Raw genomic sequence first — 26,349 nt, forward strand, 5'->3', positions numbered from 1 at the left:
CCACCCCTGGCATCCAAATGCCAGTAGGGGATCAGTCACATACAAGTGCTGATGACAACCCTTCTAAAAAGGCTTCCCAACCCACTTCTGTAGGTAATAAACCTACAGCAACTAAGGTTGAGGAATACAAAGCCAAAATGCCTTATCCTCAAAAACTCCGCCAAGCGGAACAGGATAAGCAATTTGCCCGCTTTGCAGACTATCTCAGGACACTTGAAATAAAGATTCCGTTTGCAGAAGCACTTGAGCAAATACCCTCTTATGCTAAGTTCATGAAAGAGATCTTAAGTCATAAGAAGGATTGGAGGGAAACTAAAAAAGTTTACCTCACTGAAGAATGCAGTGCAGTCATTCTGAAAAGCTTACCTGAGAAGCTTAAAGATCCTGGGAGCTTTATGATACCATGCACATTAGAGGGTACTTGTACCAAGCAAGCTTTATGTGATCTTGGGGCAAGTATCAACCTAATACCTGCATCTACTATCAGAAAGCTTGGTTTGACTGAAGAAATCAAACCAACCAGGATATGTCTTCAACTTGCTGATGGCTCCATTAAACACCCATCAGGCGTGATTGAAGACATGATTGTCAAGGTTGGGCCATTTGCCTTTCCTACTGACTTTGTGGTGCTGGAAATGGAGGAGCACAAGAGTGCAACTCTCATTCTAGGAAGACCTTTCCTAGCAACTGGCCGAACCCTCATTGATGTCCAAAAAGGGGAGGTAACCTTGAGAGTCAATGAGGAGGAGTTCAAGTTGAATGTTGTCAAAGCCATGCAACATCCAGACACCCCAAATGACTGCATGAGTGTTGATATTATTGACTCTCTGGTAAGAGAGGTCAATATTGCTGAGAGTCTCGAATCAGAGCTAGAGGACATCTTTAAAGATGTTCAGCCTGACCTGGAGGAATCAGAGAGAATAGTAGAACCTCTGAAAATCCCTCAGGAAGAGGAGAAACCTCCTAAACCCGAGCTCAAACCATTACCACCATCCCTAAAATATGCATTCCTGGGAGAAGGTGATACCTATCCTGTAATTATAAGCTCTACCTTAGAGCCACAGGAAGAGGAAGCACTAATTCAAGTGCTAAGGACACACAAGACAGCTCTTGGGTGGTCCATCAGTGATCTTAAGGGCATTAGACCAGCCAGATGCATGCACAAGATCTTACTGGAGGATGACGCCAAGCCAGTGGTTCAACCACAAAGGCGGCTGAATCCAGCCATGAAAGAAGTGGTGCAGAAGGAGGTCACTAAATTACTAGAGGCTGGGATTATTTATCCTATTTCTGACAGCCCCTGGGTAAGCCCTGTCCAAGTCGTCCCTAAGAAGGGAGGCATGACAGTGGTTCATAATGAAAAAAATGAACTGGTTCCTACAAGAACAGTTACAAGGTGGCATATGTGTATTGATTATAGAAGGCTCAATACAGCCACTAGAAAGGATCATTTTCCTTTACCATTCATAGACCAGATGCTAGAAAGACTAGCAGGTCATGAATACTACTGCTTCCTGGATGGATATTCAGGTTATAATCAAATTGCAGTAGATCCCCAGGATCAAGAGAAAACGGCATTCACCTGCCCATCTGGAGTATTTGCATACAGAAGGATGCCATTTGGCCTGTGCAATACACCTGCAACTTTTCAGAGGTGCATGCTCTCAATTTTCTCTGATATGGTGGAAAAATTCCTGGAAGTCTTCATGGATGACTTTTCAGTATTTGGAGACTCATTCAGCTCCTGTCTTGACCATCTAGCACTTGTTCTAAAGAGATGCCAAGAGACTAACCTGGTTTTAAACTGGGAAAAATGTCACTTTATGGTAACTGAAGGAATTGTCCTTGGGCACAAAATCTCGAACAAAGGAATAGAGGTGGATCAAGCTAAAGTAGAGGTAATTGAAAAATTACCACCACCTGCCAATGTTAAGGCAATCAGAAGCTTTCTGGGGCATGCAGGATTCTATAGGAGGTTTATAAAGGATTTTTCAAAAATCGCCAAACCTCTGAGCAACCTGCTAGCTGCTGACACGCCATTTATCTTTGATAAAGAGTGTCTGCAGGCATTTGAGACTCTGAAAGCTAAATTGGTTACAGCACCAATCATCTCTGCACCAGACTGGACATTACCATTTGAATTGATGTGTGATGCCAGTGACCATGCCATTGGTGCAGTGTTGGGACAAAGGCATGACAAGCTTCTGCACGTCATTTACTATGCCAGCCGTGTTCTAAATGATGCACAGAAGAATTACACAACCACAGAAAAAGAGCTACTTGCAGTGGTTTACGCCATTGACAAATTCAGATCCTATTTAGTAGGATCAAAAGTGATTGTGTACACTGATCATGCTGCTCTTAAATATCTACTCACAAAGCAGGATTCAAAACCCAGACTCATCAGATGGGTGTTGCTTCTGCAAGAGTTTGATATAGAAATAAGAGACAGAAAAGGGACAGAGAATCAAGTAGCAGATCACCTGTCCCGAATAGAACCAGTAGAAGGGGCGTCCCTCCCTCTCACTGAGATCTCTGAAACTTTTCCAGATGAGCAACTCTTTGCCATCCAGGAAGTGCCATGGTTTGCAGACATTGCAAACTACAAGGCAGTGAGATTCATACCCAAAGAGTACAGTAGGGTGCAATCAAAGAAATTGATCACAGATGCAAAGTACTATCTTTGGGATGAACCATATCTCTTCAAGAGATGTGCAGACGGAGTAATCCATAGGTGTGTGCCTAAGGAAGAAGCGCAAAAGATTTTATGGCACTGCCATGGATCACAGTATGGAGGACATTTTGGAAGTGAGCGAACAGCCACAAGAGTCCTCCAAAGTGGCTTCTACTGGCCTACTCTCTATAAAGATTCCCGAGCGTTTGTGCTTAATTGTGATAGTTGCCAAAGATCTGGCAATCTGCCTCACAGTTATGCCATGCCTCAACAAGGGATCTTGGAGATTGAGTTGTTTGATGTATGGGGCATTGACTTCATGGGACCTTTCCCACCATCATACTCAAACACTTATATTCTGGTAGCAGTGGATTATGTATCCAAATGGGTGGAGGCTATTGCAACACCCACTAATGACACTAAAACAGTGTTAAAATTCCTCCAGAAACACATCTTCAGCAGATTTGGTACCCCTAGAGTATTAATCAGTGATGGGGGCACTCATTTCTGCAATAAACAGCTTTACTCTGCTTTGGTTCGTTATGGAGTTAGCCACAGGGTGGCCACTCCATATCATCCACAGACTAATGGGCAAGCTGAAGTCTCAAATAGAGAACTCAAAAGAATCCTGGAACGGACTGTAATTAACCGTAGAAGGGATTGGGCAAGGAGCTTGGATGATGCTCTGTGGGCATACAGAACAGCATTCAAGACCCCTATAGGGACCTCAACTTGTGTATGGAAAGGCATGTCACTTGCCAGTGGAACTGGAACACAAGGCCTACTAGGCAACCAGATTCCTAAACCTTGATGCCAAGTTAGCTGGAGAAAAACGATTGCTCCAGTTAAATGAGCTAGAGGAATTTAGACTCAATGCTTTCGAGAATGCAAAAATATACAAAGAGAAAGCGAAAAGATGGCATGATAAGAAATTGTCATCCAGAGTCTTTGAGCCGGGGCAGAAAGTTCTGCTATTTAATTCTAGGCTTAAATTATTCCCTGGGAAATTAAAATCCCGGTGGAGAGGTCCATATGTAATTACAAGTGTATCACCATATGGATACGTAGAGCTTCAGGATAATGACTCTAACAAAAAGTTCATTGTTAATGGACAGAGAATTAAACATTATCTTGAAAATAACTTCGAGCAAGAATGCTCAAAACTGAGACTTGATTAGAGCTCAGTGGTAGTCCAGCTAAAGACAATAAAGAAGCGCTTGCTGGGAGGCAACCCAGCCATTTACAAAGTTTATTTACTAATTGAATAAATTTCCTTTTTTACTGGTATGAGTCCAAGTATCTTCAAAGGGTAAAAATAGCAATTGATTGAATTCACAGAGTTACAGGGAAATTTGGAAGCTCACTGGCGTGAAAAAGCCAGTAAGAAACATTTTGGGCGTTGAACGCCCAAAAGAAGCACCAACTGGGCGTTCAACGCTAGTAAGGGTAGCCATCTGGGCGTTGAACGCCAGAAAGGAACATCTTCTGGGCGTTGAACGCCAGAAAGAAGCACCTTCTGGGCGTTCAACGCCAGATTATTAGCGTCCTGGGCGTTTAGAAAAACGCCCAGTGACAAAGGACCTCCTGGCGTTCAACGCCAGAAAGAAGCATCAGCTGGGCGTTGAACGCCCAGGAGAAGCAGCATTTGGGCGTTAAACGCCCAAAACATGCATCGTTTGGGCGTTTAACGCCAGGATGGTAGGAGGAGGTAAAAATTCATTTTTCTTTATATTTTTTCTAAATTTTTTATGTTTCAATTCATGATTTCTTACATAAACATGCTTCAAATTGTCATCCCTCATATCAAATTAGTTTTCTAAAAACCCTGATTTCTAAAAATCCATGTTTCAAAAATTTCAAATATATCTTAATCCATAAAGACAAATTGTTTTCCAATCCAATCCAACTCTTTTAAGTTTGTTTTCAAAACTCAATTATCTTTTTAAAATCTTTTTCAAAATTAAAAATTCAGATCTATCTTTTAATTATTAGTTAAATCTTTCTCTTTTTAAACTATATCTTTTTCTTATCATATCTATCTTTTACAAATCATATCTTATATCTTATCTTTTTCCTATTTTCGAAAATTACCCACCCCCCTCCCTATATATTGAATTCGGCGCCCCTCTCCTCATCACCATCAAACACTTGCTCTCCTCCTATCCCTCTTCTTTCTCCTCTTTTGCTTGAGGACAAGCAAAGCTCTAAGTTTGGTGTGTTTATCCGTGATCACAAAAACATACCCACTAAAGATCATGGCTCCTAAAGGAAAACAACCCAACCCAAGAGGCAAGAAAGAGAACACTCCAAAGCCACTTTGGAATCAAGGGAAGTTCTTAACTAAAGAACATTCAGACCATTACTACAAGATAATGAGTCACAGATCAGTGATCCCGGAAGTCAAATTTGATCTGAAAGAAGATGAATATCCGGAGATCCAAGAGCAAATTCGAAACAGGAACTGAGAAATTCTGGCCAATCCTGAAACGAAAGTGGGAAAGAACATGGTTCAGGAGTTCTATGCTAATCTATGGCAGACAGACCGGCAAAGAATAATTGGAGCTGCTCTCTATGACCATCGGACCTTAGTCAGAGGAAAGATCGTTCATACCCATCCTGACAAGATCAGGGAGATATTTAAGCTTCCCCAACTGAAAGATGACCCAGACTCCTTTAATAGGAGAATGATGAGGATAAATAAAGGTCTGGACAAGATTCTAGAGGATATATGCATCCCTGAAGCCAGGTGGACCACCAGCACGACTGGCATCCCAAATCAACTCAAAAGAGAAGATCTAAAACCAGTAGCCAGAGGCTGGCTAGACTTCATAGGGCGTTCCATATTGCCTACCAGCAACTGTTCTGAAGTTACTGTTAAAAGAGCAGTAATGATTCACTGCATCATGTTGGGAAAAGAAGTAGAAGTCCATCAACTGATCTCATGTGAGCTATACAAAATAGCAAACAGGAATTCCAAGGACGCCAGATTGGCCTATCCAAGCTTAATTTCTATGCTCTGCAAAGATGCTGGAGTGAAGATGGGAATAACAGAATATATCCCAGTTGAGAGGCCAATCACCGGAATATCAATCGTCAGACAACAGCAACAAGATGATTCAACCAAGAGGAGAGCACAGGAAGCCCTCCCAGAACTGCCTCAATTCGAATATTGGGAACATCTTGAGGCTTTTATTTCCAAATTGCAAGAAGCTATGGATCAATTAAAGGAAGAACAGAACAATCAAAGTAGCATGCTTTGCAAACTACTTAAGGAACAGGAAGAGCAAGGGCGTGATCTAAGGGAGCTAAAGCGCCAAAAATTAATCCTTGAACAACACCCCACAGATTAGAGGAACATCTACTTCTCAAAACAACAGGTTGTTGAGTTCCAAATTTTTTTTTTTACTTTGTGATAGTGTTATTATGGAAATTTACCTTAGGAGATATATAGTGGTAGTAGTAGTATTAATTAGTATATCTATTTTGATTTTATTTCCAATTAAGCTATAATTTATTTTTCTCATCATCATCAGGCATGAATAAAAGTAGTAGATTTTTTTTTTAGAATAAAGAAGTAATCTATATTTTTCGAGTTCTTAATAATAAAAAATATAATTAATTATGTGTGGTGGCAATACTTTTTGTTCTCTGAATGAATGCTTGAACAGTGCATAACTTGTACTTTGAATTTGATGAATATTGGCTCCTGAAAGAATGAGGAACACAAAAAATATTATTGATGATCTGAAAAATCATGAAATTGATTCTTGAAGCAAGAAAAAGCAGTCCATTCAAAAAAAAAAAAAAGAGCAGTAGAAAAAGCCAATAGCCCTTAAAACCAAAAGGCAAGGGTAAAAAGGATCCAAGGCTTTGAGCATCAGTGGATAGGAGGGCCCAAGGAAATAGTTCCAGGCCTAAGCGGCTAAACCAAGCTATCCCCAACCATGTGCTTGTGGCATGCAGGTCCAAGTTACAAACTTGAGACTGAGTGGTTAAAGTCGTGATCCAAGGCAAAAAGAGTGTGCTCAAGAGCTCTGGACACCTCTGACTGGGGACTCTAGCAAAGCTAAGTCACAATCTGAAAAGGTTCACCTAGTCATGTGTCTGTGGCATTTATGTATCTGGTGGTAATACTGGAAAACAAAGTGCTTAGGGCCACGGCCAAGACTCATAAAATAACTGTGTTCAAGAATCAACATACTACACTAGGAGAATCAATAATACTATCTAAATTCTGAGTTCCCATGGATGCCAATCATTCTGAAATTCAAAGGATAAAGGGAGATGCCAAAACTGTTCAGAAACAAAAAGCTACAAACCCCGCTCATCTAATAAGAATCTGAGCTTCATTTAAAACTCTAAAATATTATTACTTCTTAATTTCTGTTAAAACCTATTTTATTTATCTAGTTGCTTGAGGACAAGCAACAGTTTAAGTTTGGTGTTGTGATGAGCGGATATTTTATACGCTTTTTGGGGGTAATTTCATGTAGATTTTAGCATGTTTTAATTAGTTTTTAGTAGAATAATATTAGTTTTTAGGCAAAAATTATATTTCTGGACTTTACTATGAGTTTGTGTGTTTTTCTGTGATTTCAGGTATTTTCTAGCTGAAATTGAGGGAGCTGAGCAAAAATCTGAGTTAGGCTGAAAAAGGACTGCTGATGCTGTTGGATCCTGACCTCCCTGTACTCGAAATGGATTTTCTGGAGCTATAGGAGTCCAATTGGCGCGCTCTCAACGGCGTTGGAAAGTAGACATCCAGGGCTTTCCGGCAATATATAATAGTCCATATTTTGCGCGAAGAAAGACGACGTAACTTGGCGTTGAACGCCAAGTACATGCTGCTGTCTGGAGTTAAACGCCAGAAACACGTCATGATCCGGAGTTGAACGCCCAAAACACGTTATAACTTGGAGTTCAACTCCAAGAAAGGCCTCAGCTCGTGGATAGCTTTAGTCTCAGCCCCAGCACACACCAAGTGGGCCCCAGAAGTGGATTTCTGCACCAATTATCTTAGTTTACTCATTTTCTGTAAACCTAGGTTACTAGTTTACTATTTAAACAACTTTTAGAAACTATTCTTGTACCTCATGACATTTTCAGATCTGAATTACATACTTTTTGACGGCATGAGTCTCTAAACTCCATTGTTGGGGGTGAGGAGCTCTGCGGCGTCTCGATGATTTAATACAATTCCTTTGTTTTCCATTCAAACACGCTTGTTCTTATCTAAGATGTTTATTCGCGCTTAATTATGGAGAAGGTGATGATCCGTGACGCTCATCACCTTCCTCAATCCATGAACGTGTGCCTGACAACCACCTCCGTTCTACATCAGATTGAATGAGTATCTCTTAGATTCCCTAATCAGAATCTTCGTGGTATAAGCTGGATTGATGGCGGCATTCATGAGGATCCGGAAAGTCTAAACCTTGTCTCTGGTATTCCGAGTAGGATTCTGGGATTGAATGGCTGTGACGAGCTTCAAACTTTTGAAGGCTGGGCGTTAGTGACAGACGCAAAAGAATTAATGGATTCTATTCCAACCTGATTGAGAATCGACAGATGATTAGCCGTGCTGTGACAGAGCATAGGAACGTTTTCACTGAGAGGATGGGAAGTAGCCATTGACAACGGTGACACCCTACATAGAGCTTGCCATGGAAGGAACAATGCGTGTGGGAAGAGGACTTCAAGGAAAAGTAGAAATTCAAAGGACAAAGCATCTCCAAAACTCCAACATATTTCTCATTACTGCACACCAAGTATCGATTTGATTCTCTTTTATTTTTCCAATAATTTTAAATACTTTGACTTCTTACAATTAAATCCAAATAATCTTATTGGCATCCTGACTAAGATTCATAAAATAAACATTGATTGCTTCAAACCAATAATCTCCATGGGATCGACCCTTACTCACGTAAGGTATTACTTGGACGACCCAGTGCACTTGCTGGTTAGTTGTGCGGATTACAAATTCGTGCACCAACCATGCATTTCATATGAATAAGTGTATAAAAGATTGATAAAATCCACTCTGTTTAGCACAAGATAAACCATAAAATAGTGGTTTATCAATCACCAATGGCAGCGACGAAGCGTACGACGATGGCTGGGCAAATCGGTGGTGGTAGGAACCCAACTCAGCCTCGGAGTCCTCTCTCTCTCTCTCTCCTTCGTGCACCGTCCTCCTCATGTTGGGCTCCCCTTCTCAGTGACGCACTCTACGACGGCAGAAGCATGCATAAACGGCGACGACGTCTTTCTCTGTTCGCGGTTGTGGCGGCGGCTCGCGGGCAGATTGGCAACGATGCAGGTGTCGCGATGGTGGCGGCGGCTATGGCAGCAGCCTCCTCCCCTCCACCAGCGGTCTCAATCTCTTTCTCGAATCTCCTCTCTCGCTGGCTCGTGCTCGGTGGTGAAGGACTCAAAGGTGGCAACGACGGCACTGGAATTCACGACGACGGCACTGGAATGCCGGGGCTCCCCCTTCCCCTTCCCCCCTTCCCCGTCTCCCTTTTCCCCAGCATCCTTTCCCTTTTCCTTTCTCCCCTCCCCTCCCCCTTGGGTCCTTTTCTTTTTTTAATTTTATAATTTTTTTATTAGGGGGTAATTTAGTAATAAAATAAAAAAATTTATTAAAAAGAACGATTTTAATACAAAAAAAACGTTAAGGTTGATTATAAATCAAAAATTACATTGAGGATGATTTCGATTCTGACTTTAAACGTTAGGGACCAAAACAATACTTATCCCTTAATTTTATTATTTTAAAAAAAAAGCATATAGGGCAAAAAAAAGAGAAAAAAAAAGTAAAATATGAAACAGATAAAGAAAAAAATATCTTCTTTCTAATTATTGTCCTTTTTATATACTATTTTTTCTCCTATAAGATTCGAGGATGAATCTTCTTTGAAGAGGAGGAGAATGATGCGTGCTTCAAATGTTCGTAATATGAAGAGTTCAAGTGTTATTTAGAAGATATTAGTTTACATTTTTAGAATGTTTTAATTTAATTTGATGTATTTTGATTTTATTTATTTAATTATTAGATTGTGCTTTATGTTTGTAGGCTTAGAATTTTATATTTTAACCTAATAAGAGGTTATAATTAAATACCTCATAAACTAGTATAATCGTAGTATAGAATGATTTAGATGTTTGAAAACTCCTTTATTTTTGGTTTCGTAATGAAACCATTATTTAGACAATTGAGGTTAAGGAGTCCCTCTTTTATTGTATCGAGAAATTTGGTAGAGGTTTAGGAATCCCTTCAATTCAATTCCCAAACTATGACGTTGACAAGTTATGTTGAGGAGTCCCTTTCTTGTTGCATCAAGAAATTGGATAGAAAGTAGAGTGATTCTTTTTGTATTCAATTTCAACTTATTTTTTTATTTTTATTTCATTTTTAATGTATCTTTCTTATTCAATTTCAATTCATGTCATTTTGTTTATCTTCTTTTTCATATCATTCTCCTCCTCTTCAAAAATATAGAAAACTCTAAAACCAAAAACATAAGGACCAATCTAGTAATTAAATAAACAAAATCAAAATACATCAAATTAAATTAAAATATTTTAAAAATATAAACTAATATCTTTTAAATAACACTGAAACTCTTCATATCACTAACATTTGAAGCACGTATCGGAGAGCGGTTATACATGTATTGATAAAATAAAGAACAAAAATATAAAAAAGAAAGTTAGAGTATCACCTATTATAGAAAAGATGATAAAATCTCGTCTCAGATAGTTTGAATATATATGTAGAAAGAAAAATAGTAGAGCACCTGATTAAAAAGGTGAATGAGATGAAAAGTGGACAAATAACATACGGTAAAAAAAGATCTAAAAATACATGCAGTGATTATACGGTGCTATAGTTTGAGATCTATTTCGCTATTATAACGCTGACAACAAATGCATTATAGTGCTCTTCCTCAATTGTACGTCTTTTAACTGTGTTATAGTACTTGATTGTGAAATAAAAAAATAATATCTAAAATGATAAAAGAATTTAAATTTTAATTAAAAACGTAAATATGATTTTTTTTTTTTAAAAGCCTAAATTGAGAGCATGCATATATAGAATTTATTATCATAATTTTATTAGGTTGTATAGATAGGATAAAGTAAAAGACGGCCCACATTGTTATCATCAAGCTATATATATATAATTCAAGTGTATATGTGTATTTAAAGTTTAAACCCAACGAATTAAGACCTAATAAAATCTCTTTAACTGTTCAAATCTCCATGGCATCTTCCATTAGTCTCATGATATAGTGAGCCAGCAAGTTACTGAATATCAGGACCTCTGTTAAATACAATACACAAATATCAACAGTAATCAGTTTCCTTAGTCATGGTATATTTTTATTCATATTATATAAACACAAAATATCAACTACCAATCAACAATTATATAAGAATATGCATATATGTAGTGTTCATAGAAAAGTTATATTATACTACTGCGATAGAAAAATTTTTTGACTATTGTTATATGATAAATTTAATTATTTTAGTATCTGAGATTATTAAAAAAAAGTATAAAATAATATATAAATATATACAAATATATATAATTAATTTGATAATTAATTTTTGATATTGATAAAATATTTATGTGATAAAAATATTTACAAATCATCTTCTAAAATAACCTTATTAGCAGAGAAAAAAGAAACACATTACATTAGTGCTTATCAAAGACTTGAAAATAACGTGGGTTTAAGTTTGTTTTGTTTTTGGGGGAGGGGGAGTGGTTGGAATCTCACATACAAGTCTTATCACTCAACGGCCTCATTCTCTAAGTCCCTCTTATGTTATTTTATTTTTGGTAAGATGTTTTTTTTGAGGTGAATTTTATAATGTAGAAAAAAAAATTTATATGTATATGTTTGTGTTGTCAAAAGGATAGTGTGGCAAGTGTTTAGAAAGAGAGTAATTGAAGAAACTAGATTTGATATGTTGCAAGTAAAGTATAATGTATCTTGTCTTATGTAACATGTAAATAATGTATTAATTAAATAGACTAATTATATTTATGTTAATTAATTATTAAAAATAATATTGGACCTTGTATGATTTTTTTATTTTTGGACTTTTTAAATGTACGTTCTCTTTCCAAAAATATTAACTTTACACACAAAAATTTATTAATATTTATTTATTTTAATATATTCTTTTTTTTCGATGACTTAGATATATTCAGTTTCACAAATATAAAAATGTATTTACATATTTTAACCAACAAAAAACATATAACTTTACGTATTTACATACATTTAAATTAACGGTAATATTTATATATATTTAATTTAAATATTATATCAATATATCTGTCAATATTATTCTGGATCCATATAGATATTTATAAAAAAATATTATTCAAACACCACATATTCTTGACATCTTATAAAAATAGTTTGTTATTAATTATTTTTATATTTAAATTTTTTAATTAATAAAAAAATTTATATTTAATTGTTTAAAAAATATTGATAGCAAATAGCATTTGTAATAATGCCATCAACTAGCCATCAATGATGATTTGATGGTGTGAGATTGGTGTGAAATTTCATCCAATGGCTCACCTTCCTCTGCTGGTTACATGCTGGCCAAAATTCAATAAAACTGCTGGCCCCTAGACTTTTTCAAATGAAAATTGTAATAAGAAATTTTACTTTTTGTTATAAAGAGAAATTAAAAATAAATTTAATTTTAATGTAGTGTTAGTATAAAATAATTTTATATTTACATCTGATGATGTAACACTACATTAACAAAAATAATTACTTTTTACAAACGGTGTGAATTGTCATTCAAAAGACCAAATGTAATTATACGACTGTAAAACACATTTTACACGGTCAATACATCAAAATAAAACTCACTAAAAATATATGTACCCAGAATTTATATAACACCAGACATATAGAAAAATATGGTAGACACCAAAAAAAATATAAAAAAATATAGTTATTTTTTGGTATTATATAAACGATATCTTGTTATTTTGTTTGCATTAAAATATCTATTTACAGTTATTTCTAAAAAATAATTAAAAAAAATTTCAAATCTAAAAAAAAATCTTTTAATAATTAATATATCAAAAAAAATTCTCTAAAAAAAATTAAATATTTTAAGTTATTATTGGAATATTTTAGATGCAACTTATTATTTATAATTAAATTATTAATTTTTTACAATGAATAAACTATATTATTGGGTGAATATTTAATATTTATTATTTTATTAAACGAAAAAAGTATATCTGAACAGATTTAACAAAATTATATGATTAGTTTCTCTTTGAAGGCATATAAGTGTATTGAAGAAAGATGATAATTTTTTTAATATATATTATACATTCATTAATTAAATTTAAAATAAATATTTATAAATTTTTGTGTGTAAAAATTAATTTTTCAGATGATATTTATTATATAAATAAAAATAATTAATTGAATTCTCTTTTTCAAGTAACATGAGTTGGAAGAAAAATTATTAACTTAGATAAAAAAATTAATGAAAAAAAAGATTTAATTAATTATTTTTGTGAAACTGAATATATCTAAGTCATCAAAAAGAAAAAAAGGTATATATTAAAATAAATAAATATTAATAAATTTTTGTGTATAAAGTTAATATTTTTAGAGAGAGAGCATACATTCAAAAAATCTAAAAATAAAAAAAATCATATAAGGTCTAATATTATCTTTAATAATTAATTAACATAAATATAATTAGTCTATTTAATTAATACATCATTTAGTCACAAAAAAAATCAATACATCATTTTCATGTTACATAAGACAAAATACACTACATTTTACTTGCAACATGTCAAATCTTGTCTCTTCAATTATTCTCTTTCTAAACACTTGTCACACTACTCTTTTGACAACACGAACATACATATGTAGAAGAATTTATTTTTCTACATTATAGAATTCATTTTTTTTAATTATTAGATAGTAAATTGTAAAATTTTATAAAATTATTATATTTATTTTTAAACGTTACTATTTTAATATAATATTATAAAAGGTTATTAAAAAATTTTTGTGGAAAAAATATTTTTGACATTTGATGGGGCAGATGCTTTTATTTTTACCATAATTCAACTGAATTCCAAGACTGTCTCTTTTTTGTTAGTGCCAACTATGCTGTAGACGGTAGTGATTACAAAGGGCAGTGACGGACCCAGAAAATTTTAGGAGTGGGGGCAAAAAAAAAAAAATATATATATATATATATTAAATAAATTTTGTTAAATATTATTAATTATATGGAGATATAAAAATTAAAAAGAGTTAGCGAACACTTTTATTCTTAAAATATTATTTATTATATATAATTTATAAAAAATATTTTTTTATTTATAAAATTTAAAATTAAAATTTTTTAATTAAATTATAGATAACTTATTATCCTAATTAATCTTTTTATACACATTTAATAATAAAAGACTGAATTAACTGGCATATTAGCGCATAATAATACATTAGTATTTATAATTTGAAATTAGAACTATATATAAATACTAGAAAAATTAAATCTTTATATGAAAAGTATGTTTATATAAAATAATAAAAACATAATTTTTATAATTTTTTTATTTTTTAAAATAATTAAATTTGTTATATATTTTTTAATTTAATTTTGATATAATATTAGATAAAATATTTTATGTATATGTTTAATTATATATTATAATTAAAATATTTTTTATCATTATTTTTAAAAATAAAAAATATATTCTAAATTAGTAAATTAATCAGTTCATTTTAAAATTTTATATGCAACATAGGTACATATATTAGAACAAAAGATAAAAAATAAGTAATAAGGATGAATAAATCGAGAATAAAATAAAATATATAAAGTCACGAAAAAAATAAAATATTAGATTGATAACTAAACTATAATTGTTTGAATTAAAAAATGCAATTGAAAATATCAAAAAGAAAAATAATGAAATTGAAAGATACATAGAGTCATGGAGAGCTATATAAAAAATTGGAGAATTTAAAATTTACTTTTTGATGAAGAGAAGATGACCATTAGACAAGGAATAGAAAAAGAAGGTTAAAAATATAAAAATAAGAAGATGGTTTAAGAAAATAAAGAACTGACGGTACAATAACTAAATTTGATTAGGTTAAATAATAGTAAAAATGATAAAAAAATAAAAAAATAAATTTAAAATTTTAGCTAATTGAATTTATTTCATTTGTAGTAGAGTCATTTAAAATTTGAAGTGAGGACATATTATATATAACTATATTTTTTAAAACAAAAATTAAAAAATCATGGGGGCAAGTGCCCCTCATTTGTATGCTTGGGTCCGTCCCTGACAAAGGGTCTCATGTGCGCTTTTTTTATACTATCCCAAACCGTTTTATTTGCTTTACACTCCTCTCATCTATCATACACACACATACAAAAGGCAGAACGAAAAGAGAATGAGATTCCATACATATCAAAATCAATGGACCCAATGATTGGTCTATTTCTTACAAATTTAACCTTTCTTATCTATCACTCTCACTCCAACACAGACAAGGTCACAATGGAGAAATAATAAATAAAAAAAATCCTTTTGGTGAAGAAGGCACAAATCGACTGTATTTGTCAAAGTTATATGCACGAAAAAACACAATTAGGAGGGTTTGCTTTTTGTTTTTACCTTTTCCCTCTAAATTTTAAAACCTATTAAATCTACTTTCTTTAACAAGATTAATTATATAAAATCAATTACTAAATTATTTATTTTAAATTTATATAAATATATGTGTTATTTAATTAATTTTAAATATATATTTTATAACTCAACATATATTTTATAAGAATAACTAAATTTTAGCACACATATAAATGAAATATCATCAAAAATATAAAATTTATATAAAATATCTTTTTAGTGAAACATTGTTGCAATCAAAATTTCTTAAACGCAGCTAGGTGTTCATATCATTGTAATTAGATCGATTAATATATGATTAATGCAAATAAATTTTAGACGTAACTATTCTGGATATACAAAATTCAAAATAAATTTTTCATATGTCAGATTTTGTGCTCTCAAGATCTTTAAACACATATCTCCAATGTTGTGCCATCGAGATATATACATTTCGCTAGCGTAGTACATCTCGAATGCATCTGATATAAAAAAAAAAAAAAATTTATGGTTAAATTACACAATTGATCTCTATATTTTTAATAAAATTACAAATTAGTTCTTATATTTTAAAAATTTGTAATTGAGTCTTTAAAGATAATTAAAATTTTTTTTACCGTTCAAAAAGTGTTTGATTTAACAGAATATTCTCAACATATTCTCTATTTTAAACATGTGAGCTGCACATATTTGACAATAGAGACCAATTTACAATTTTAGTGAAAGTATGGAGACTAACCGTATAATTTAACCATTTAAAAATGATTAAAAAATTTTTAGGCTATCTGAACCCACCCCGCCCCTCCCCAACTCTCTCACTCTCACTTTCTCATTTTTCAAAATGACACCACAACCCCAGCGCTCTCTATCTCTTACCTCGACTCACCATCACCGTGCCTCTCGCCTCCGTCATCGCGTCAGATCCATTGATAAATTGAGTTGCTATTTTTACGTTGATTTGTTGCTATTTTCTTCTTAGACATTGAATTGTTCGATTTGAGCATGTTTGGGACTGGAATTGTTCTCTTCCACTTACCGGTGTTCAGTATTGAGATTGGAAGAGAAGAAAAAGTCATTGGATGAGAGAGTTGAGATGGAGGAGGAAGGAGACGAGACCCGACTCGTGAGCACAAATGCAATGGATCTAGTGCAGCGACGGTGAACCGAGGTGAGAGACAGAGAGCGCTAAGGTTGGGGTGTCGTTTTGAAAAGTGAGAAAGTGGGAGTGAAAGAACTAGAGAGGGGTCGTCAGATAATTTAGAGAGTTTTTTGTCATTTTCAAATTGTTAAATTACTCATTTAGTCTCTATACTTTCACTAAAACTATAAATTGGTCCCTATTGTTAAGCATGCGTAGCTCACATGTTTAAAACAGCGAATATGCTGAAAATATTATATTAAATCAAACATTATTTGAACGGCGTTGACTAAATTACAAATTTTAATTTTTTTTAGAGACCAATTATAAACTTTTAAAATGTAGAGATCAATTCGCAATACTAAAAATGTAAAAATTAACTGTGTAATTTAACCTTTTTTTTAACATACTGTATATAGATGCAGCGTTTGAATAATTCATATGTATTTTTTATGTACTCATTATACTCGATATTTGTTTTCGTATTTAAATGCATAAATTATCTTAAAATTACATATATTAATAAATGAAATATTTATTTTACTTATATGTAAAAATTGATTAAAAAAATAAAGTAAAAATTAAATAGACTCGTAATCAATCAGTATTATGTAAAAATAGAAAATTATGGTGTTTGGTGTAAAACTAAAACACTAAATGCAGGGCATATCTTTTATCTGTTAATTAACATATTTGCTACACATGCATCTAAATAATATTGTTTTCCAAGTTTAATTAAGTAGATTTAACATTAACAAAAATCACTCATTAAAAAGAGCGTGATTACACGCGTCACATCATTCTTTCAACCAAGTTATTTACGTTCATGCACAGAGCTTTGCGTTATCATTGTCATCGTCATCTTCTTCTTCTTAGCGTTTCTTTTCCTCTTCCTCCTTCTCCTTCTCCTTCTCACTCTTCTTCTTCTCATTCTTTTTCTTCGCGTGTTTTCTCTTCATCGTCATTTTTTGTTGCTGCTATTATTGTTATTATTGTAGTAAACGGTGAGGAGAAAGAGTTTTGAATTGTTTAGAACAACGAGTCCAAATGCACCTTTATTCATTCAAAAATGAATCGAAATTATATAATGATTACGACACAATTAACTCAAAAATGAACCGAAATTACATAATAGATTGCGACATAATTAACTCATAAATGAACCAAAATTACATAACAATTGTGACACAATTAATTGAGAAATGAACCGAAATTTATCATAATGATTACGACACATAAACTCGGTTTGAAAACAAGCACACAAATAAGACTGAATCATGAACAAAAACATATCCAAAATCAATTTTGGATCAGACAACATTATTAATATGATTCTTCTTCTTTTTTGTTTGATATTTTCTTCTTTTTTTCTTGGTTTTATTTCTCTCAAGAGAGTAAATCAAAAAGAATTTTGAAAAAATGAATTAAGAAGGTGAAGATGTAGAAAAATATGTAAAAGAAGAAGAAGAAGTAGTAGAAGATGAGGAGAAAGGATTTTGAATTGTGCAGGACAACGAGTCCAAATGCATCTTAATTCATTCAGAAATGAATCAAAATTACATAATGGATTGCGACACAATTAACTCAGAAATGAACCAAAATTACATAACATTTATGACACAATTAACTCATAAATGAACCGAAATTACGTAATGATTGCAATACATAAACTTAGTTCGAAAACAAGCACACAAACAAGACTGAATTATGAACAAAAAGACATCCAAAATTAATTTTGTATCAGACAACGTCATCAATATGTTTCCTTTTCTTTTTTGTTTGATATTTTCTTCTCTTTTTTTTGTTTTATTCCTCTTAAAAGAGTGAAATAAGAACTATAAAAAAATGAAAAGGAAGGAGAAGATGAAGAAGAAAAAGTTAAAAAAAGGAAGAAGCAGCAGCAGAAGATGATAAGGAAGAGGAGAAAGAGTTTTGAATTGTGCAGAACAACGAGTCCAAATACACCTTAATTCACTCAGAAATGAACCGAAATTACATAGTGGATTGCGATACAATTAACTCAGAAATAAACCAAAATTACATAACAACTGTGACATAATTAACTCAGAAATGAACCGAAATTACATAATGATTGCGACCTATAAACTCAGTTCGAAATTAAGTACACAAAAAAAACTCAATAGTGAACAAAAACACATCCAAAATTAATTTTAGATTAGACAACATCATTACCATGGCAAAAATTCAACAATAACAATAACAATAACGATGATAACGATAACGACAAAGATAATGAAAAAGAAGAAAAAGAAAAAGAAGAAGAAATTTGCCGTTTATATTAAAAGTGGGAAGTTGTTTACATTTAAAAGTCAATTACGTATAAACTATGATACACGGATACTGACACATGGACACCGGATACGACAAGATACGGAACACGCCGACACACAAATTTTAAAATCTTATAAAACACGGGAATACGCATACATATAAAACATAAAATATTTTTTAGAAAAATCGTAATGATATTTTGATATTTTATTGATATGAAAATATAAATTAATTTTTTTAATTATTTTTAATACCTTATTTTAATTATATCAAGTATTTAAAATATTTTTATTTTAATGAATAATAATATATATTATATCTAAATTTATTTTAAAAATATATGTTAAGAATAATACTGGACACGCTGACATGTGATGATATTAAGGTGTGTTCAAGTGTATTTGAAAAAGAATTTTTTTACTTTTTATTAAGACAGTTGGATACAGCAGACACACGTATTGTAGGAATGTCGATAAATATCGTGTCCAAAACATGGATAAGACAATTCAACAAAGTATCTATGCTTGATAATATATAAATAACGCATAAATATAGAAGATGTTATAACAATTTGGTTAGACTTAGTCAATAAAATCACTTAAATACATAGCATTATTGGTTAATTAATTTCACACTCTGATTTGGCAAGCTAAACTCAATCTTCGTAGGTTAACTATGCCAGCACAGCCCCATATCCCAAGCCAACGAATCCTCTGACAAGCTTCCTTTGATTCTTTGTGTTAAATGAATCCTTTTATTATACTAATATTTCTCAGTAAACATATATATCAAATCGTTAGCTTTAGTCAGCAAAAAATTAAAAAAGTCATTAGCTTTTAGAATTTTTAACAAATGACTCATTTGGATTTTATAGCACATTCTATTCTATAAAATAAAACGATGAGTCTTAAATAAGATTGTGGTTAATTAGGATTATAGAAACATATAAACTAAATACATAAGCACAAAAATATAAACTTTTTAGTATACATTTGAAAATAAAAAGAGAGACACAGCCTAAATAAAAAGAAATTTTGATATCAGTATAAAATAATTATATAATATCACAAAAATAACTTCTTTTTCTATTTCAAATTAAATGTATTTTTTAATTGTGCACAAGTATTAAAATAATCATTAAGTTTGGCTGAAAATATAAGTAATTAGAAAAAAAACAAACATTTTTAATATTATTTTTTCTCTCTATTAATTCTTTAATTTTTTTTACTTTTTCTTTTTATTAAATAGTAGAAGGCATAATAAATAAAAATTAATTAATGACTTATTAAAATTAAAAAGCAGCACTTAATTTGCAACAAAAATAAAAATAAAAAGAGATAGTTAATATAAAATGATAAGAGTATTTTTTACATAAATTACGTGAATAATTAACTAAGATAAAAAGAATATAATTAAATAATTATATAATATTTTGTAAAATTAATATATTAAAATTAAACTTATAAAAATAAATTAATTTATTTAAATAAAAAATTTAATGATAGTATTACATAATTCTCCTAATTGCACACAGTTTACATTTGTCTCCATACGTGTTATTTAGGTAAATATTAGGTAATTAGAACCAAAACATTTTATTTAAGTAAATTGCCTAAACAATAAATAGTGTTACAAAAATTTATTTCCAAACATGTTATTGCCACTTGGCAAAAGAAAGAGGGGAAGTACGACATTGAGGCCTCGTGGTTTAGTTTGGAAAAGGCAATGCCCCTCACAAGAGGTTGTATGGCAGATCCCCACCTCCCCATGTTACAACTTCCCCTCCCTTCCCCTTTACCTGTCCCTACCTTCTCCGCAATTATAAAACCCCTCGCCCCTCCCTTCCCTTTTCCTTCAATCCCCTCTCATCTTCACAAATCTTCCCTTTCCTTCCCCTCCCAATACAGCTGCTTTGTGCCATTACTGCAAACACTTTTTAATTCCCCCTTTACACATAGAACTAATAATTAAAAATGTGCAGCTCCAAGGCCAAGGTAACCGTAGGCATAGAAGCCACCAACATCAACACCGCCGCAACCATGGCCAGAATCAACGGCAGGCCGGTTCTTCAACCAACATGCAACCGCGTTCCAAGCCTCGTCGAGAGGCGGAACTCCATCAAGAAAGTGTTGTCTCCGCCGCTTCTTCCAGGAAAAGTAGGCTCGTTGACGACGCCGCCGGTTTCTCCGAAATCAAAGTCACCAAGGCCACCGGCGGTGAAGAGATCGTCCGGAGGCAGTGACGGCAACAACGGCCTCAACTCGAGCTCCGAGAAGATTGTGATCCCGAGAAGCTCGGTTACAAAGGCTCCGAGCTTGGAGAGGAAGAAGTCGAAGAGCTTCAAGGAAGGATCTTGTGTTGTTGAGGCGTCGCTGAGTTACTCTTCGTCGTTGATAACTGACTCGCCGGGGAGCATTGCGGCGGTTAGGAGGGAGCAGATGGCGCTTCAGCAGGCTCAGAGGAAGATGAGGATCGCTCATTACGGAAGATCAAAGTCTGCAAAGTTTGAAAGAGTTGTTGTTCCTCTTCCTGATCCCTCTTCAACCACTCTTCCTTCTAAAATTATTGACGAGGAGAAGAGGTGCAGCTTTATCACACCCAATTCAGGTAGTTATTTTATTTATTTATTTATATGTTATAATTACAATATTATAGAACCAATATTTTTGTAACAATTCAAAAGAATAAAAGGTTTAACTAATTTTTTTGAATGAGTTATAATTCAAATTATATAGGTTATTTATATTCGTCAAAAAAGTTCGTCTTCCTATCTTTGTTAAAAAAACTAATTAATTTTTTTAAAGAAGAGCAACAATAAAATTAAGTGCATATTGACTAAAAAGATATTAGTTCATAAAATTTCTTTTTTCATCAAGATATATCAATTTTTATTATATTTAAAAAAAACACTTATAACTGAATATTAGAATATAGTGATATTATTTAATTCATATAATTAATTTTATAAAATTCAGTAAAATAAGTGATTTATATTTGAAACCAAAGCAAACTAAATAAAAACAGAGTAAAATTTTATAAATTTAATTAAAAAGTGAATTTTTTTGCAGTAAATATTTGAAATTATTAATTTATCATAAATTTTAAATTTTAAATTTTAGTCTTAATTTCTAATTTTAAATTCTAAATATTTTAAAAAATAAGAATTCGGAAATCATTTTATAATAAAAAATTAATTAATATTAACTAATTAAAAATTAATTTCTATACTTATTCAAATTTTATTTACACTTATTTTCGTTGTTGTAAAGTGCTTGGTTGGTTATCAGACTGAAATACTAGCTTTTATCAGGAATAGAACAAAATGTGCTGATACAAATTTCTGTTTTTGATGAATAGATCCAATCTATATTGCCTATCATGATGAAGAGTGGGGAGTTCCAGTTCATGATGACAAGTAAGCCTTCTACACGTTCTCTCCTTTTCTTTTTAGATCAATAAAAACACACACAAATCACACCAAACACAAATGATTGTGACTGACAATAACTCCTTTCCATTGTTGCAATAATTCATCAGGATGCTGTTTGAACTTCTAGTTTTAAGCGGTGCTCAAGTTGGATCTGATTGGACCTCAACCTTGAAGAAACGTCAAGATTTCAGGTTTGCCTTAAAGCAATTTATATTAAATAATATACTTGTTTTTTCATTGATAAATAACTCAGCCCATTTCTAATGCTAAAATTTTTATCCCATAACCATAATATTCACCTGAAAAAGTTTGGGATAGGCAAAAATAATAAATATCTAAGTATACTTAAAATTTATTTATAATGGATAAAAATATATAAAAAATTTATAAATATCAAATTTTATGGTACTTTTGTTTATTAAACAATCTATGAGATGTACTTTAATATTTATAATTTTGTGTGTGTATATTTTTGCACATTTTAAATTCTTTTATATGTATTTTTGATTATTTACTCCAGTATCTATTATATTAGAGTTTCAATATTGTACTGGTTATTTTTTTTTTCAATTCTGTGTTTATTTTAATAATCTCTATGTCAACTTATAATATTACGTCACAATAAAAATATTAAAATAATCCAATATTAAAAAACTTTTAATATACATATTTTAAAATCTTGAACCACCGTTATGCATAAATGGTTTTGTCCGTGAATGAAGGAAACTAATGATTTGAAGTTGTATGTGCAGGGCTGCATTTTCAGAATTTGATGCAGAAATCTTGGCAAACTTGACTGATAAGCAAATGATGTCTATAAGTTCGGAATATGGCATTGATATCAGCAAAGTTCGAGGAGTTGTTGATAATGCTAACCGAATTTTAGAGGTACTAGTAACTAATAATAACCACTAATAAGCAAAGCATCAAACCTTAGGAAAATGTGCCATCATCAATGTTTCTTATTTGGTCTCTCTCTTCTTTTCATATCATGTGCGCTCCATAAATATTTGATTTGAGCTGGTTTAATTTATTTAAGTGAATATTCTATTAAGAAATAAATCTTCGAGTATTAATTAATGATGATTTGCTTTTAGCTGCATTTTCCTATTATTTTCTCTTTTAATTCAACCATTAACTATAAAGTTGCAGACCAGCAACTAGTTCCAATAGGCTGGAGTGTAAGCTAAGTCTTAATTCTTGGGCCCCACTTGAGCTCATCCATCTCTTCTGAACTTTAAACTATATCAATATCAATATCAATGTCACATGATATGCCAACACAGTTGTAGACTTGTAGTTACTTTTTTTCAGAATTACAAATGATTAGTACCTAATTTATGTTTGAAAAATAATTTTATATGACTTCTTAATATGATATGAATAAATTTTTTGTTAAGTAAATGAAAAAATTTCAATATTTTTTAAAATTTAAGATACAGATGTTTTTTTTTAAAGCAGTTATAATTAAAAATTAAACATGATCCACTTAATTAAGGGATTTGCTAATATATTTTGCTTTCGCAAATTATTATTCTTCACAGGTCAAAAAAGACTTTGGATCATTTGAGAAATACATATGGGGGTTTGTGAATAACAAACCAATCAGCACCCAATACAAATTCGGACACAAGATCCCAGTAAAGACCTCAAAATCAGAGAGCATAAGCAAAGACATGGTTAGGAGAGGGTTCAGGTTCGTTGGTCCAACAGTGGTTCACTCATTCATGCAGGCATCTGGTCTAACTAATGACCACTTAATCACATGCCATAGGCACTTGCAATGCACTTTGCTTGCAGCAGCAAGGCCTTACTGTGGTACTCCATAGAATAGAATGCCTCAATTTGCTACAACAAAATAAAAGATTGATTTATTGACCAAGAAGATGAGAAAGTACATGCTGAATTGGAGCATATGTAATTGTGCTAACTATAGTTTGTATTCTGAGTTATTAATTGTTTGTGTATAATATTAGGATTAGGATTGAAGGAAAAAAAAAGGTTTTCTGATTTGTGAGTGTTTGTGATTGTGACCAGAAGTTTTTAATAGTTTGGGTGTACTTTTGTTTTTGCAATGCTTTTTGTTTTTTTTTTTTTATAAATTTAAGTTAGTTCAATACTGATTAATTTACTAACTTTCAAATATATTACGAGTCTTTGTTAACTGTATTAATCTTATTTGATAAATGGATTTAATAGAACAAAGAGAAGGAACGCAAGGGTTAGGATGGTGTTATTTAAATTTTAAGCGATGGGAGGCTTTAGGCTTAGGGAACAATGACCATGTGCATGTGCAGTTGGGAAGTGGCAAGGGCATGTGTGGTGTCAGTTTGCTTTTTAATCCATGTGACCCATCAGAGACTTTGCATTATTTGGTTCCTTTAACAGCCTGTTTTGTAGAGACTAGAGAGTGTGTGTGTCTTGTGTAGGGACCACACATTACCCTTCTTCCTTATTCCTTCTCTTAGATTTGTTTATGTACTGTCTATGTTACTTCAACTCTATCATGTATTTATTCTCTTCTAACTTTTGTTTTTGGGGATAGGCTAAAAAATTTGGCTTATTTTTATGTATAATACTTAAAAATAGGTATTACGGATAATTTGCAAGAACATGAGAGAAAAATATCGTCCGGACTATTTTTTGAAAAATCAATTCTCTGAGATGATAGGCATTTTCTGCAAGACACTCGTATGTTCTATTATATAAAATTTAAATACCGAAGATATTTTTTCTTTTTATTTATTTGGTGTGGATGATTTTGAGTGGCCTTCAATTCATTTGTCATTTGTCATGTGCTCCTGTACTAGTTTGAATGCTAATATGCATACCTTTTTCAAGAATGTTAACAAGATAAGTATATCTCCCAACCACCATGTGCCCAACTTTTTTGTGTGAAAGAAACATTATTTTCTTTTTTAATTATTATTAGTTTCTTGCTATCATCCTCTTCTAATTGGTAGTTCAATCACTAAAACTATAAGATTTTGAATAAATCATTTGCCATCTATCACCACCAATTCACCCCGTGGTAATATTAGAGAGAAAATAATTTATATTTGTTATATTTAACCGAATATAAGTAATTTTATATATATAATATTTATAATTCTATATTTATTATATTTAATTATTTTAATAATAATTAAAAAATGTAAAATAGAAAAACGATAATTAAAACTATTAGTGATTTGTTAGATATAATACGGTTATACTTTCTCTATAAATCGATTATTTTGGAAATAAAAGTGTTTATTATCTTGTTAGCAAAAGATCAGAAAAAAAAACTAAAAAACATAATTATACCGAAAGAGAAGCTCAAACGAGTAACTGTAACATACCATGTTCAAGCAACAACACTTTATAAAAGATAAAATCCTAATTATAGAAAAAGTATGTGATTCTCTCTGAAAATACATTATACTCATTTTACGCTTTTTTTTTTACTTGAATGTCAGAATATTTTTGTAGGTGTTTATTGCTGTCAGATCTTTGAGAGCTAACGTATACCTCTTTTACTTCAGGCGAAAGAGAACTCAATCCTTAAAAAAAATGAGTTATAACTACAGCCAAAATTACTACACAGAAATAACTATTATTTTTTTTCTCAAAGATAGATTTTATTTCATTAGAAATAAAATAAGATGGTCTCAAATTTAGGTGTCTGCGATGTGGCTTGGATCAGTTTTATGTTAAAAATCTATTCGATCAAAATATTAATTTTACTTGTGATGCAGTTTTAATTGGATTAATTTTTTTTGATAATCTGATCCACTTTCAAGCAATTTGATTGGATTGAATTTGCGATATATATATATATTATATATATCACTTGTATAGGTTGGGGTATATATATCACTTGTATAGGTTGGGGTTGTACTTGTAAAGAAGGATCTTGTAAAGGTTGAGAATCACCTTGTACATTTGTAAAGACCTAAGAGCTTGTATTTTTGATTGTATATATCATAAAAAGGTATTATATTTTGTACATGAAGATAATGCATTCTTCTAACATGATGAATACGTTTATTCTTAATGCTTTCTTTAAAGGTTTTACTGATTTTATAGTTTTAATCTGTTGTAGCAACTTTTTGGTTCTGATTATTTTCTTA

At 31.7% G+C, this 26,349-nt stretch overlaps 1 protein-coding gene across 1 annotated transcript; it reads left to right on the plus strand.

The window, feature by feature from the left end:
- The first annotated feature begins 20,438 nt into the window (after positions 1 to 20,438).
- On the plus strand, positions 20,439 to 24,401 carry LOC112702998 (uncharacterized). Its single transcript, XM_025754270.3, has 5 exons — positions 20,439 to 21,414; positions 22,165 to 22,222; positions 22,345 to 22,428; positions 22,990 to 23,125; positions 23,782 to 24,401. Exons 1-5 carry the CDS (start codon positions 20,781 to 20,783, stop codon positions 24,064 to 24,066), a joined length of 1,197 nt encoding a protein of 398 aa, XP_025610055.1. The 5' UTR covers positions 20,439 to 20,780; the 3' UTR covers positions 24,067 to 24,401.
- Positions 24,402 to 26,349: the final 1,948 nt, after the last annotated feature.

This window comes from Arachis hypogaea, chromosome 7 (genome assembly GCF_003086295.3).
Source record: "Arachis hypogaea cultivar Tifrunner chromosome 7, arahy.Tifrunner.gnm2.J5K5, whole genome shotgun sequence".
Classification (NCBI taxonomy): Eukaryota; Viridiplantae; Streptophyta; class Magnoliopsida; order Fabales; family Fabaceae; genus Arachis; species Arachis hypogaea.